At 47.0% G+C, this 16084-nt stretch overlaps 5 protein-coding genes across 5 annotated transcripts; 1 reads left to right on the top strand and 4 right to left on the bottom strand.

Annotated features, from left to right (window-relative positions):
- Positions 1-3686: 3686 nt before the first annotated feature.
- On the bottom strand, positions 3687-4337 carry VTN00DRAFT_3382 (uncharacterized protein; the record flags this gene model as incomplete). The annotated part of the gene is made up of 1 exon (XM_069429693.1): positions 3687-4337. The coding sequence occupies one exon, from the start codon at positions 4335-4337 to the stop codon at positions 3687-3689; it is 651 nt and encodes a 216-aa protein (XP_069282912.1).
- A 1413-nt stretch (positions 4338-5750) lies between these two features.
- Positions 5751-6272, bottom strand: VTN00DRAFT_3383 (uncharacterized protein; the record flags this gene model as incomplete). Its single annotated transcript, XM_069429694.1, has 1 exon — positions 5751-6272. The coding sequence occupies one exon, from the start codon at positions 6270-6272 to the stop codon at positions 5751-5753; it is 522 nt and encodes a 173-aa protein (XP_069282913.1).
- Positions 6273-6431: 159 nt separating this feature from the next.
- On the bottom strand, positions 6432-6995 carry VTN00DRAFT_3384 (uncharacterized protein; the record flags this gene model as incomplete). The annotated part of the gene is made up of 1 exon (XM_069429695.1): positions 6432-6995. The coding sequence occupies one exon, from the start codon at positions 6993-6995 to the stop codon at positions 6432-6434; it is 564 nt and encodes a 187-aa protein (XP_069282914.1).
- Positions 6996-7667: 672 nt separating this feature from the next.
- Positions 7668-8180, bottom strand: VTN00DRAFT_3385 (uncharacterized protein; the record flags this gene model as incomplete). Its single annotated transcript, XM_069429696.1, has 1 exon — positions 7668-8180. One exon carries the CDS (start codon positions 8178-8180, stop codon positions 7668-7670), a length of 513 nt encoding a protein of 170 aa, XP_069282915.1.
- Positions 8181-11016: 2836 nt separating this feature from the next.
- On the top strand, positions 11017-14344 carry VTN00DRAFT_3386 (uncharacterized protein; the record flags this gene model as incomplete). Its single annotated transcript, XM_069429697.1, has 3 exons — positions 11017-12139; positions 12190-13033; positions 13099-14344. 3 exons carry the CDS (start codon positions 11017-11019, stop codon positions 14342-14344), a joined length of 3213 nt encoding a protein of 1070 aa, XP_069282916.1.
- Between the last annotated feature and the right edge of the window lie 1740 nt (positions 14345-16084).

Here is a 16084-nt window from a genome sequence, read left to right on the forward strand (position 1 = left end):
GAGATGTTCGTCAGAATCAATATTATTTAACCACCCACCATGCCACCAAAAAAAGCCTAAATCATCAAGAAATTCCACAGAGCAAGAGGGGAGACTCCTATTAGCAATCCACGCTTTAAAGGAGAATCAAATTCCATCTATACGAAAAGCGGTGTTGGCTTTTGACGTTCCTCTTACAACCCTCCACCAAAGACTTCGAGGACGTCAATTTCGCAATGATATACCCAACAACGCATCTAAATTGACAGAATCACAAGAGAAATCGCTTGTACAATGGATATTGTCTATGGATAAATGTGGAGCAAGTCCTCGGCCTATCCAAGTTCGAGAGATGGCAAGTCTTCTTGTAGATCAAGATAGCAAGGTTCAGCTGGGCAAGAACTGGGCATCCACCTTCATCAAACGTCATTCTGAGCTGAAAACTGTCTATTCTAGACGATACTCCTATCAACGAGCTAAATGCGAAGACCCGAAGATTATAAAACCCTGGTTTGACAACATTCAGATTCATAGAATGCAATACAGGATTGCAGACAAAGACATCTACAACTTTGATGAAACTGGATATGCTATGGGCCTTACTGCTACTGCAAAAGTAGTAACACGAGCTGAATACTATGGAAAGCGTCAAGTCATTCAACCAGGGAATCGCAAATGGGTCACCTCAATTGAATGTATAAATGCCATGGGGTGGATGTTGTCACCATGCATCATTTTCAAAGTGAAAACCCATATGGAAGCTTGGTACGAGGATCCTAATATCCTGAAGGATTGGAGAATTGAAATTAGCGATAACGGCTGGACTATGGACCAGATTGGACTACGCTGGCTTCAAAAGGTTTTCATACCTCAAACAATTCATTGAATGACTGGGCGATATTGCCTTCTCATTCTAGATGGGCACGGCAGTCATTTAACCCCCGAATTTGACAAGATATGCAGTGAGAACAATATTATTCCTCTCTGTATGCCAGCACACTTGTCAGCTTATTGTCAACCTCTAGATGTCAGCTGCTTTGGACCTTTGAAGGGAGCGTACAGTCGCCTAGTTCAGGATAAGCAATGATGGGGATTCAATCATATCAACAAGCTTGATTTTTTAAGCATTTACCCTGGACCTCGTACGCAGGCATTTACTTCAGATACTATTAGAAATGGCTTCAGAGCTACTGGCATAGTCCCATTTAACCCAGAGGAGGTGCTTGGACGATTTACTATTCAATTAAATACACCTACGTTGCCAGGGAGTCGATCAACTAACTCCACTATTTCCCTATCTAAAACACCACGGAATCGAAAGGATATGGAAAAACAAAGGATTATGATTTAAAGCTTGCTTAGAAGACGAACCCAGAGTCCTCTGTCTTCCGATCAAATAATCCTAAATCGTTTCATTCAGCGATACGAATGCCTAGTGAGCGAGAAAACCCTTATGGCACAGGAGAACTGGAATCTACACTTAGCCAATGAAGAACTCCAGCAGAAAAAGCGACAATCTAATCGTCAAATGGGTCCTATAGAGGGTCTATCTATTAAAGAAGGTCAAGCTCTTATACAGAGAAATAATGAAGCCAACGAAGCTCCTGCTAGTATTATGGAAGGATTGGCTGCTGCAATTGTACAGCAGCGCCAGCGAGCCCCTCCGCAGTGTACAAATTGCGGAGTTAGGGGTCATAAAAGGAATAGATGTCCTAATCAATCTAGCAATTAAATATCGTCGAATTATGCTGTTATTTTGGGTGTAAATTCATATAGTATTTCATCTAGGTAATCGAGGTGTTCCGGTCGGCAGGGAATTACGTTAATTAACTATTATTAACGTAATCCACCACCGAGTCGTGTTCCCCACCGAGCCGAGCCGTGCGCCCAACGCGACCGCGTCAGATTCACCATTTGATGCCATTCAAACCACCACCATGCCACCAGAACGGCATAAAAAGTCAAAGGATTTGATTGAACAAGAAGGGAGGATCTTATTGGCTATATAAGCCATTCAAAAGGATCAAGTTAGTGGTCCTGCTGAAGCAGCATGCGTTTTCAATATTCCACAGTCGACACTACGCGACAGAATCAATGGCAGCAAGAATTGACATGAAAGTTGTGCCAATGGGCATAAGCTTTCAATTACTGAGGAGGATTCAATTGTAAAATGGATATTATCTATGGACAAGTGTGGAGCACCTCCCCGGCCAGCAGCTGTACAAGATATGGCCAATATTCTTATCACGATCCAAAGGCACCTCCACAGCAGATTGGAAAGAATTGTGTTTACAAGTTTATTAAGCGCCGGGATGAGCTTAAAACCCAATTTGCACAGAGATATAACTACCAGCAAGCTAAATGTGAGGATCCAAAGATTATTCAGGAATGGTTTGATCTTGTACAGCATACCATTATGGAGAAGGGCATCCTGCAGGAAAATATCTACAACTTTAATGAGACTGGCTTTGCAATGGGCCTGATAGCTACTACTAAGGTAGTAACTAGGGCTGAGATATATGGTTGTCCATCTCTTTTGCAGCCTGGAAATCATGAATGGGTGACTGCAATTGAAACTATTAATGCACAGAACGATACGGTATCAAAACAGGGGTTCCAACACTACTGTGCGTTCTACTCGTAGTTTTCATCTTTCTGCTTCCCAGCAGTGAGAAACCATAACTCATTTTTTTCGTTGTCCTGCGCGCTACAATATATTTAGCTCTGGTCGAGAGCCGAAAGTGTCAATCGAGCAATCAAATTGAGACAGCTAATACTGGCAGCGAGTGAGATCATTGCTCACCCGGATGACATCAGAATCTGCCCTCCCAAAGAGATAATTGAGATCCCATCTGAGGCGCCCTTTATAAGGATCCTCAACGGTACTACATATGGAAGGATCAAAACCACTGGTTGTTGACCTAGGAAGGGGCAGGAAACCCTGTCCTTTATCTCCTCTTCCTCCATCAGTATGAGAATCAGTAGTACTCAAGTGATGGTGATTCTGGTCATGTTGTTGATGACGGCCGGGTTGATGGGATTCAGCTGGAGTGTGCAGGATGATGATTTGTGGACTGTGCTGATGATGTTCTTTGGATTGATTTTATTTGGGTGTTTGCTGCGAAGTACGACAGCTATTACATTTTGTATGGATAGTTAGTTATCAGGAATATGCAGGGGAGGCGTTGGTTACACTTAATTTTAGCAAGGGTAAGTCACCTACTCATATCCATAGTTTTTTCACCACTGGCTATATAGAGTACTCTTCATCCCTAAATCAGAGTTAAGATGCCATTCATCACTAGTCTAACTGAACTTGACTTTTCCTCCTTTGATGTCAGGGTACAAAAGCTAATACTTGTTTAGACATCTTTCATGGTTTTATTTTCTCTCTTTTTATTGTCGACTGGCTGAACGCTGAAGGATCAAGAACTGTCTTGCTGGCTATCAGTGCAATTTGTGACGGCGCTCAGTCATAGTATTATTAGCTAAAACTATGGTAGCTTGTCATACAGAATCAAAAGCATGAGGGGAAAGGAAAGAATCTGCAGGGCTTCGTGTAGCGCGATATACATAGGCAAGTAGGACCGGCAGTATCCCAGAGATGAAGGGATGCTCAACACCGCCTACCCTACCGCCTAGGTGCACCGCGCCGTCACATCACCCCCCCTTCAGAAGAACGCCTGCCCACAGGTGTGTAGGGTCAATTATACCGGCTTATTATCATCTGGATGATCATCCGGTTCTTCTCCATCATCCCAGCATCTCAGCCACTCCTTTAGGCGTTGAGGTGGGCCTGGCAGGTCTGGATATTGATTGTGGAAGCTGTGCAGTTGGTGGGGGGATTCTTTGAAGTTCTCTGCTGGATACCAAGCTGGATCATTGTCATAGCCCACCCATTTGACCTTGTATTGAAGCTTCCCCTGACAAAGGCGTGCTGCTAGGATCTCCTCCACTTCCCATTCCTGCTCCCCATTGACCTCAATGGGGGGAGGGGGGTCCTCAATCTGGCCTGGAAGGGGGTTTGTAGCGGCCTTCCACAACTTGTCTGGGGAGAATACTGGGTGTACATGGATGGAATCAGGGAGGTCAAGCCGGTAAGCATTGCCAACTTTCTTAATGATATGGTATGGCCCTGCCATTTGGAAGTCAAGCTTCCGGCTCAGTTGATCTGTCCTCCAGTTCTTCATTGATACCCACACTGAATCTCCCACTTCAAAGTCTGCTGTTCTTCTATGCCGGTCTGCCTGTCGCCGTTGGGAGTCCTGGGCTTTTTCAATCAGTTTCCTGGCAAAGTTCCAAGTGGCCTCTAGCCTCTTGACCCATCTATATGTGTCTGTTTGGTTCAGCCGTTCCATAGTGGATTGATCTGCCGGCTGGGGGTGCTGCCAGTCAAAGGAGGTCTGGGGGATGACACCACAATCCAATAAAAAGGGGGGAACCCCTGTTGAATTATGGGGTAGAACTGCTGCTGCAAAATCCAAAATTGGGAGCCATTCAGATCAGTCATTCTGATAGTGATTGACAAAGGGGCGGAGGTGCTGTGCAATATGCTGATTGATAATTTCAGTCTGCCCATCAGTATGTGGGTGGTCAGCAGTTGACAGTTTCAATTTGATGCCTAGTATCTGACAGAATTCATCCCAAAAGTCTGAAATAAATTGGGGGCTGCAGTCTAAGACAATAGTGTCTGGGGGTCCTATCCACCAATAGACATGTAGGACAAAGAGCCTTGCCATATCCTATGCTGTAGTAGTCTTGTGGCATGGTATGGATATAGGTCTCTTGCCTAGGCAATCTACCACCACAAAGGCAGCATCATAACCATGCTTGTCCTTGGGAAAACTTTGGAAGTCCATTGATATATGTCTTCAGGGCTGCTCAGGGATGGGCAGTGGCTGCAGTAGTCCTGGGGGCTTGTTATATGGGTTCTGGCTCTGTCAGCAGATGTGGCAATTGGCCACATATCAGTCAACATCACTAGTCATGTTAGGCCAATAGTATCTTTCAGCAACCAATCTCCACATCTTATTCCATCTGGGGTGGGCTGTGGAGGGTTGGCAATGCATCTTATTCAGCAGTTGGACCTGTAGGTCCCCATCCTCTGGGACTACCAACCAGTTCAGGCTGTATAGCAAGAGGCCTTCCTTTAGGAGCCATGGGGCCTGACCTTCCATAGCTGTTGCACACCAATTCTCCAAGGACTTGTGAGTCCAGTTAGCCTGCAATAGGCAGTCTGCCAGATGCAAGTTCCCATCAATTGGGGCCAATTCAGCCTTAGAGAGTCCTATCTCCTTGACAATTTGGGGGTCTAGCCACTCTGTCTTCAAAAGCTGCTGTGTCCGGTGTTCTTTCTTCAGGCTGTTCTGGGCTTCTACCATGGCTGGCTGTCAGGACAGAGTGTCTGCTAAGGGGTTCTGCTTGCCCGGGCAGTATCAGATAAGGAAGTAGAATCTTGTCAAATATTCAGCCCACTTAGCCTGTCTGGAGGTCAGGACCTTGGTCTTTATGAAGTACTCTAGGGCCCGGTGGTCTGTCAGGATGTCAAATGGCTCTTTATTCTGAAGACCCTCTAGCTCTGGGCGCCATTCCTGCAGAGCCTGAATAATAGCCAAGAGTTCCTTGTCATGGATTGAGTAGTTACATTCAGCTGGGGCCATAGACCTTGAGAAGTATGCCACTGGATGCCATTGCTGGTCTCCATCTACATCTTGCTGGGAGAGCACTCCTGCCACTACCTCATCAGAGGCATTTGTCTCTACCCTTGTGGGTCAGTGAGGGCTATAGTGGATCAAGACTGGGGTGGATATCAGCTTCTTCTTGAGCTCTTTGAAGGCCTGTAGGCATTGGGAGTTGAAGTTGAAGGGCATATCCTTCTGTGTGAGGTTAAATAAGGGTCTGGCAATGCAGCTGTAGTCTTGAATAAATTGCCAGTAGAAGTTGCAGAAGCCTAGGAAAGACTGCACCCCCTTAACTGTGATTGGGGGCTCCCAGTCTCTAATCACCAATACTTTCTCAGGATCAACCTCTATTCCATTGGTGCCCACAATGAAGCCAAGGTACTTGGTCCAGGTGACATGGAACTCGCATTTCTTGATGTCAGCCTGCAATCCTGCTTCTCTCAGTCTGTTCAGGATCTTAATGACGTGCTCCTTGTGCTCCAGTTCATTCTCTGAATAGACTAGTATGTCATTGATGAACACTGTCATAAACTGGTCCAGGTAATCAAGGAAGAGGTCATTCACATAGTGCTGGAAGGTAGCAGATCCATTGGTGAGTCCAAAGGGCATCATCTTGTACTTATAGGTGCTGTAGCAGGTCCAAAAGGTGGTCAAATCTTCTGACTCTGGGTTCATCTGTATCTTGTGAAAAGCTTGCTGGATATCCAGCTTGGTAAACACATTTGCCCAGCTTAGGCGTTCCAAGGTCTTATCAATCAATGGCAGGGGGTATCAGTTCTTCTTGGTGATATTGTTCAGCTTTTGGTAATCCACACAGAGGTGTAGGCCTCCATTAGCCTTCCTGACAAACAGAATGGGTGATGCAAAAGGTGCTCTGCTAGGGACTATAAAGCCCTTGTCCAGATTCTCCATCAAGTACTTCTTGGTGGCTTCCAATTCTTCTGCAGACTGCTTGTATAGGGGACTATATCCCAGGGCATTTTCACCAGTCAGTTCAATTTTATGATCATACAGTTGGTGAGGCGAAAGCTTGTCAGAAGCCTTCTTGGAAAAGACATCCCTCCATGGTCTATATTGGGCTGGCAGATTTGAATCAATTAAATCCTCTTCATCATTGTCGCTGCTTGCGGGGTTCATCTTTTCTTTGATGATTTGATCAATCTCATGGAGGCTTGTAAGGAAGACCTCACTTTTATGCTGACAGGCATTTTGGTGGAAACCCGCAGCTCCAATTAGAGCAATGTTGATCTTAGGCAGCTCTTTCAGAGGCTCTTTAGGTGGTAGGGGTTGGTGTTGCTCCACAATAGGACTCCTGCCTTGGATTGCACAGTTCATCTTTGCCATACCTGAATGCCTATCCATGTTGAAACTGCACGGGGGTTGATACCTAGGTTCTGATGTCAGGGTCCTTCTTTGGGGAGTTGCCTTGTCCTCCATTGCTATTAGTCTATCCCAATGGTCCGCATCCTGCTGGTGCCGGGGGTCAGCTTTTGGTTGTTTTAAGAATTGCCCAGGGCATAATCTTCTCACAGGCCAGGTGAATCCTATTGATCTCCGGGCGCTGGTCGGGCCAAACCAGGTGCCTATTGTGCACATCCAGCCATATATCATGCTTCTCACACCACTTCTGTCCTAGTATCATGTCATGCTGGCCTAAATTGGTGATCAGCATGGGCACATCAGCTTGGCACTGCCCATCCACTGCTAGGTGCAGTATGATGGCATGTGTGATTTGTTCTTCAGTCTTGCCATCATAACCATGGATGCAACAGTTGGAGTTGAGGGGAACCACTGTTGTCTGAAAAGACTTGGCCACATTAATAGCAACTGGGGTGTTGATAAATATGGATCCATTTGCTCCAGAATCAACCAATGCTTTAAGCATAATGCTCAGTCCATTTCTTGAAACTCAACTAGATACTGTAAAGTGTTCCCCGCCTAATAGTCAGCTTAAATCTAATAAAGAAAGATCAATTTGATACTTATGCCCTAGGAAGGAGACTTCTCCTAGAATTCCTCTTTTCCCTCCTGGTCAGTGGTCATGTCAGAAGATTCTTCAATCATCTTCAGCACTTTCTGGTCTGCCACTGCTGACTTCTTAATGGGACAGTCAGCAGCTCTATGCCCCCTTCCCTCACAATGGAAGCAGTGTCCTTCCTTTATAAGCTTATCCTTGCACTTGTCACCAGTGGTCTTTCTTGTGGCACTCTGGGGATTTAAGGTAGCAGGGGTTGTTCTGTGCTCTTTAGGAGTTGACTGGTTCTTAATGGTTCCACAGTCAGGGTTCTTTGGTTTCCACTCTGTTATTTGCTGCAGGCTGCTAGCAATCTGCAAACAGCAGGTTAAGTATGCTTCAAAGGAGACTGTGTCCTCAATCTGGTAAGTCACTGTCATCTCCTGCAGCTTCTGGGTTAATTGGTGGAACAGCTCTTCCTTGTATTCAGATTCAGGGATCTGAGCCTCGCCTGCAAGGTGCAGGAACTTGGTCAAGAAGTTATGGTAAGAGTCAGTGGCGTTCATCTTCAACTGGCAGAACTGGAATTTTGCATTATTAAGTTGATTTGGGTCCTGAAAGATGCTTTTAAGGTGGCAGAACATCTTATCTGCAGTCTTGAAGCAGTTGATTGCCTCTTTGTGAATTCAGGGAGCAAGATGGTCAGCAGCAGTGCCTCCCACACAGTTCTGAACATATGCCATACACATAGCTTCATTTGGATAGTGGTCTTCATTTGCAAGCAGTTTGTTCTCCATCTTTGAAAGCCAGTCATCAAACTTTGGGTCCTTTCCATCAGTCAGGACAGGTGGGTCTGGCAACTTGGTGGACTTGTGAAAAGCTTCTGATGCAGGGGTCCCATGGACTGAGCCGGCTCCTTGTTGCATAACCATCTGAATAATCTGTTCCTTGTAGTCCTCACATTTTGCTACAAGCTGACTAATCTGTTCATCTTTCTCTGCAATCTCCTTATTTGTATCATTCTTTAGGGTGCTAAGTTCAAGTTCTAGTCCATTGACCTTCTTCCACAGTTCATCATGGTCATCAAGTACTGTGTTGAAGGTATGCAAAATGGCCTTGTAAAGGGCTTTCCGGTCTCATTCAATAAGTTCATCAAATTGCTCATAGGTCATCTCCCATTCTTCTGGGAGTTCGCCCTCTTGGTTCCGGGGGTCTCGAAGGATTGAGATGCGTCATCTCTGCCCAGATGGGCCTTTCTCAGTGAGTGGCGGTTGACTCACGCGCCATTCTTGTTTGATTCAGTTCAAATTCAAGTTCTGTAATCAAGTCTAGAGGCTGTCTTCAAAGTTCATTCAGGTCAAATCAAAGTCGTTCTGCCGTTCTGTCAAAGGAAAAGATGAGAAGGCAGAACAGGGACATTGGCAACACAGTTGTTACTAGCCCTTTGCGCTCCTAAAGGATGATAGTATTAATAAAACAAGGTAAGATTGATGCTTTTGATTATGTGACGGCGCTCAGTCATAGTATTATTAGCTAAAACTATGGTAGCTTGTCATACAGAATCAAAAGCATGAGGGGAAAGGAAAGAATCTGCAGGGCTTCATGTAGCGCGATATACGTAGGCGAGTAGGACCGGCAGTATCCCAGAGATGAAGGGATGCTCAACACCGCCTACCCTACCGCCTAGGTGCGCCGCGCCGTCACACAATTCAAGTTGGATGCCTTCTCTTTTCTAGCCTGATGTACTGTTATGGGAAATATGCCCAAATGTGGACTGCGCGACAAATGATATGTAGGGCATAAAACCCTAAAGTGATTGTATTGTGACTGGGCCTTAGATTGCTACATTGTATGACATCTTATCAAGATAGTTTTCTGTAAAAGGAGACAACTACAACTAAAGAATTTGAGCATTTGAACCATTGCCCATGCGATAGTAGCTGATCCATAGGCCCGGACCCATTTCCCTCTCGGCAATGTGCACGCTCCCGCAGCCAAAATGGCCACAGGCAACACACAGTGGACAAGCTGGCACTGCTGCTGCCCCTGGTGCCCGGTGCCGCGGCTCCTCTTCCAACAGACCTCCAGCTTCACGCCCTCAGCTTGGTCGCTGTCACTGACTATGTGATGTGACGGGGTGATTCTAGCAATTCCAAATGGCAAGGGGGGTTGGTTGGTGTGGACCCACTTGAAGTACAACAAGGCCAAAAACTTCCAACATACACCTATTTGAGAAGGCAGATGTAGATCAGACTGAAAATTGAATCACATGTTTGGCTCCTCCTTGTCCATCTGCTGGTAAGTTTGAAGGACAGAAATCCGTAAGATAATGGTCAAGTTGTCTTGTCAGAGTGGCCACCATAGGGTTTTGAGGTCATGATAGCAGATGATGATGATTGCCTGTTTGCCTTCTTGATCCTATCAAGACAATTCAATACCATTCCTGGTCTTCCTCATCAGCAAATTCTGTTGCAATCAGGTAAACCCCACAAAAATAATCCAAAACACTGAAATAAACAGAACACCTTGCAAGGCAAAAAAAACATACAACAGACAGGATTTGCTGGTGGTCACCCACCCAACTACTAACTGCCCGGTGTGTGGCTTAAGTACAGCTGAGCAGACAGGAAGCCCTGTTCTCCACACCCTATAGTTGTATATACTTAAATCATCAACAATGAAGGTCTCTATGCATTGTGAATTATATTGCAGGCCAGCAAAGCATTGCTCCTGGACAAGTGTCAGCATAATTTGATACTCTGAACTTGTGCCAACTGTATACACTAAAGGGTGATTGGGAAGTCCTCATCCTGATTCTCAACCATCAGCCACTACTGCTGCAGGTGGAAATTACCGAGAATGAACAACAGATTGTGCAGGCCGTGAGTCAATGAAACAACCAGCCGACCAAACTTGGCCTGCTTCAGCATTCTCTCTACTCTTGCGGGCTCAGAGACTAGCTGCTTCACCTTTTACTGAGATGCTGAGGCTCAGTACCCCTTGAACATGAAGTATTGAAAAAAAAGCACTGAAAGTACTTATCATCAGTGCTAACACCCCAGAGGTTACGGAACATGTCTGGAATTTCCGATTCCAACGCTGTGATTGAATTCCCGGCGATACGCTTGGATCAGTAGTTTCAGAGCTATTTGAACTAGACATCTGCATTAAAGTAAAGGTAATTAATCAAAATAATATACAGAGAGGGATGGAGATAGACCATTTCATTAGGCAACATCAGGCAGATAAATATCAACATGTCAGGGGACCCCTGCAATTCGCAGCCACTAACAAGTTGGGTACAAACGCCTTCCCCTCTATCCCCACTGTTAGCGCAAGGCTGGCTCAAAAGATGTGAATTAAATAATCCTGACATTTTCCAGCTGTTGTCCAGCCGCCAGCATGGTTCCCAGCATTTCCTACGGCGACACTCGCACAAAGATCCGCACCGGTCTTACGCGAAGAATTTTTCTAGATGCTACAATGACCTCGCAAAAGTCAGAGGCTGCTTCCCAAGGGCAGAGTAAGGCTAGCAAGCGCAGCGCAGCTGTAAGCCTGCCTCCAGAAAAGTACACAGTCGGCTGGATCTGTGCAATCCCGTCTGAGCTGATAGCTGCGCGTGCAATGCTCGATGATGAACATGCGCAGCTAAAGGTTCAGCCCAGATATGATGAAAACAGCTATATTTTGGGATGTATTGGAGGGCATAACGTCACCATCGCCTGCCTACCAGAATATGGCACCAACCGCGCAGCGATTGCTGCTAAATCAATGCAATCCACATTTCCCAGTCTCAGATTCGGTTTGTTGGTCGGTGTCGGGGGCGGCGTTCCCAGTCCAGAGAACGATATTCGACTTGGTGACATTGTTGTGTCTCTACCATCTGCGCAAGGGGGAGGCGTGATACAATACGACCTGGGCAGGATGGAAATTGACGGGTTTCATCGTCTTGGAACTTTAAACAAGCCTCCAGTATTACTGAGGACCGCCATAACTACCCTAAGAGCAACACACAATCTGGGGAGAGAAATATCCAAGCTAGTCAATGAAGCGTTCGAGGACGATCAACAGTCAGATGAAGAATCGGATGAAGAATGGAGCTATCCCATGACGGCAAAGGACATCTTATTCAGTGCAAATTATAAGCACATTGACAAGAACCGCACCTGCGAGGGGTGTGTTGTTGCTGCGAAGAACGACGACATGGTTGACCGGCGTCCACGGCGGAGCACAAATCCCAAAATCCATTACGGCAACATCGCTTCCGGCAATGCAGTGATGAAGGACGGTCTCGAACGTGATCGCCTCGCAGAGAGGGATAATGTCATTTGCTTCGAGATGGAAGCTGCTGGTTTGATGGATGATTTTCCATGTCTGGTCATCCGGGGTGTCAGTGACTATGCGGACTCGCACAAGAACGGGGAGTGGCAGCCTTATGCAGCTGCTGTCGCTGCGGCATTTGCTAAGAAACTTCTGCTTACGGTCACTCCGCAAGCTGTCATGGACAACTTGGAACCCATAAAGGGTGAGTAGTGCTGGTCCATCAATAGGTATCAAAAGAGTGACGAGTTGCAGAGAATGTGGCCGAAATCCAATCCATAGCAGCAGCCACGAGGACTGTGGTGGAAAGCCTACATCTAGACAGCCAATTCCGAAAGATCAATGACTGGCTATCCCCTCCGGATCCATCCACGAACTTCGTGAAAGCACAGAAAATGCATTATGAAGGAACGGGTTTATGGTTTCTTGAGAGCGAACTCTTTCAGCAGTGGAAGTCTGGATCACGTCAGCACCTCTGGCTGTATGGAATTCCAGGGTGTGGAAAGACTGTTCTCAGCTCGACAATCATCAATCACCTCCGCCAGAACCAAGAAGGCTCTTCAACTCTTGTCCTGGATTTCTTCTTCGATTTCAGTGACACTCGCAAGCAGTCAATTGACCAACTGGTTCGCTCACTAGTTGCGCAGCTTTACTCCAGGTGCCAAGATTCGCGAAGGGAGCTCGACGCCTTGTTCACAAACCATAAACAGGGCGATCAACAGCCAACGACCGACTCCCTCTGTGCAACACTGAAGACAATGATGCAGCATGTCAAGACTATCCAAATTGTTATAGATGCCCTGGATGAGTGTCAAACAAGAAAAGACTTGCTGTCTTGGATGCGAGAGCTGGCGACTTCCGAACGCAGAAATATTTATCTCCTCGCCACCAGTCGGAGGGAAGACGAACTAGAATCGGAGCTCAAATCCTGGCTTTCTGAAGAAAACTTCATTCCTATTCAACAAGGTCCAGTGGATGCTGATATTGGGGCATACATACATGGCACTCTTCGTGCTCACAACGAATTTCAAAGATGGCGGTCGAAGCCTGCCGTGCTAGATGAGATCGAGACAGAACTGATGAAGAAGGCGGGCGGAATGTAAGATAAATCACTGCATCATGGTCCTCGCGCAATCGGGATGATACAAGCTAACCGTTTGGCAGGTTTAGGTGGGCTGCATGCCAACTTGACGTCCTAGAGAAATGTGTGCATCTTCGAGAGCTTCGCAAGGCCCTTGCTTCACTCCCTGCGACACTGAACGAAACATATGATCGAATCTTGACCGGCATCAGGCAGGAGCACAGAGAAGACGCAATCAGAATCTTGCAGTTTTTAACTTTCTCGAAACGACCCTTGACGGTTGGAGAAGCCGTCGATGCAATAGTGGTCGACCTTACCGCGGATTGTCAATTCAACCCCGAGGAAAGACTGCCTGTTCCTGGAGAGATCGTTAGGATTTGTTCCAGTCTGGTATCTCTGACAACCAGAAGAGACAGCGTGATGCAGCTTCAATTAGCGCATTTCTCCGTCAAAGAATATCTCACATCCGGGCGCGTGGAAAAGGTATTTCAAGCCAGCATGACCGAAATCAGTGCACGGGCGTCTATTACAAGAGTCTGCCTGGCATATATGTCTTACTTTGGAGGAAAATGCCCTGCGGAGGAAATCGAAGTAACATTTCCTCTGGCGCAATACTCTGCACAATATTGGATAGATCATGCAAGGCATGCAGAATCTAGAAAGGACGTGCAGGAAAGCATCTTGCAGTTCCTACTCAACGAAAAGGAGGCGTACGCAACCTGGGGCTACCTGATCAACGAAAGAGGGGAGGACGGGACCAGCGGCTTCGGCTTTGACCCAGGTAAACCGGGGGCCAAACATCGACGACTTGCTCACATGGCAAGTCCATTGTACTACGCGTCATCAGAAGGTCTCGCATATACAGTACGGTTATTGCTGGAGAAGGGAGCCGACGTCAATGCCCAAGGTGGCCGCTATGGCAATGCTCTCCAGGCTGCTTCCTGGAAAGGCCATGAGAAGATAGTGCAGATGCTCCTGGAGAAGGGAGCCGACGTCAATGCCCAAGGTCGTTACTATGGCAATTCTCTCGTGGCTGCTTCCTCTCAAGGCCATGTGAAGATAGTGCAGATGCTCCTGGAGAAGGGAGCCGAGATCAATGCCCAAGGTGGCCAGTATGGCAATGCACTCCAGGCTGCTTCCACTGAAGGCGATGAGAAGATAGTGCAGATGCTCCTGGAGAAGGGAGCCGACGTCAACGCCCAAGGTGGCTACTATGGCAATGCTCTTGAGGCTGCTTCCTTGAAAGGCGATGAGAAGATAGTGCAGATGCTCCTAGAGAAGGGAGCTGATGTCAGTGCCGAACGTAGCTACTATGGCAATACTCTCTAAGGCTGCTGTTACCCACTCCTTCGGTCCCGAGTCGCAACGGTGTCAGGGATCCCCCCCTGACAAAGGACAAAGGGACAAAGAAGTGTCAGGGATCGCTAGACCTCTACAAATCCCACGGGACTAAGGTAAGGTCAGTCCCAGGTCCCAGGTCCCACCATCCCATGGGAGTCCCACGGCCATCCCAATCCCGCCATGGGACTCCCATCTACACCTAATTTTTGCCTAGGTTTGCATGGGATGGATAATTAGCTGAGTGATCAAGTTAAATTACTGTTATTTGTTGAGAACCGCGATAGCTACAAGCATCCGAGCTCAGTAAGGATGCGAAGTATGCGTGCCCAATGTGGATAGCATGCCACGTGATCGCACAATACATAACTGCCACACATCATGTAGCTAGATTCACAATAAGGCATCATATGCAATATGCATGGATGCTAGGTTCGCAACCTACAGTCAATATATACTGTCTTGTCACCGCAAGTAGAGCACCTATATGTAGACCTCGTAAGGAGTCGCGACTCGTCAGGTTCGATTCGACTCGGAACCGCCAAGACTCAGGTTCAGGTTCTAAGATATTGGAGTCGCGATCCGACTCTAGGATTCTTAGAGTCGAACCTCAGGTTCCACAAACAGTGCAAACATAGGAAATCTCATGTACTACTTTTGCCATGCAGGTCGCTGTTGTCAGGCAGAGGGATTTCGTCCTGATAATCCTTATTATCCAGTCCAATCAGTGGCCCCTGGTCCTCTATGTTATGGACCAAGGGCCGGATAATTATAGGACTGAAGGGAGGAACTGATTGGCACATGACTGACCATGATCACCGTGATCACCAAGACTCAGGGAAACAGCATGTATATAAAGACACTCCTTTCAGACAGATTCCGACCCTCATGGTTGACTCACACAGCAACCTGTCATATAGACATTGCTAGTAACACAGGCTTATTCTCACTATTATATTGCTCACCCCCTTGTTTCTTGTCTTCAAGATAAACCAAACGACCCTTCTTGGTCTAGTTATCTAGGCCTATCCCACGGGGGGCGACGCATCCGGGATGGATGGGTCGACAGTCGCCGCTGGGGTCCGCGGCCGATTGGCTCGGTGAGACCCACTTGGGGATTGATGGGTCGACGGTTCTCCCTTGAACCATTGACACTGACGTCCAGCTGAATCAATTTCATTTTTGGAGATGTTATCGAGGAGCCAATTCGGAATCGGACGATGCTCCTTGGAGGTGAATCTGAGCGAATTTGGTGGAATGGTAGCAAATTCAAAACCGTCGGTTGGGTGTGACGGCGTGGCGGACGGGTAGGCGGTATGGCAGGCGGTGGGAGATACTGCGGGCACTACTCGGCTATATCAAGCACGTCACAATGCCATGATTTCTCTCTTTTTCTTCTCGATGCTTTTGATTCTGGATGACAAGCTACCATAGTTTCGGCTAATAATACTATGACGGAGCGCCATCACATTGGGTGGGGTTTTCGCGCTGGCGTTGCGGGCGAAGAACATGCAGATTGCAGCAAAAGGAAATGGATCTACTCACGGCGCTCGATCTCGAATAGATTCGAAACTGCAATATATTTTGGAACGGCGGCTTGTAGACCGGTGGACGCAATCATACGCCAATCGGAGCTGATTTGGTGGCATAGGGGGGCAATGAAATGAATTCCTTAGGTTGCGGCAGTGGCGGGTAGCGCAGCAGAATATCAGGGTTTTAGGGTTTTTAGGG

Source organism: Thermoascus crustaceus (assembly GCF_041956765.1).
Source record: "Thermoascus crustaceus strain CBS 181.67 unplaced genomic scaffold VTN00scaffold_14, whole genome shotgun sequence".
In the NCBI taxonomy this organism is placed as follows: Eukaryota; Fungi; Ascomycota; class Eurotiomycetes; order Eurotiales; family Thermoascaceae; genus Thermoascus; species Thermoascus crustaceus.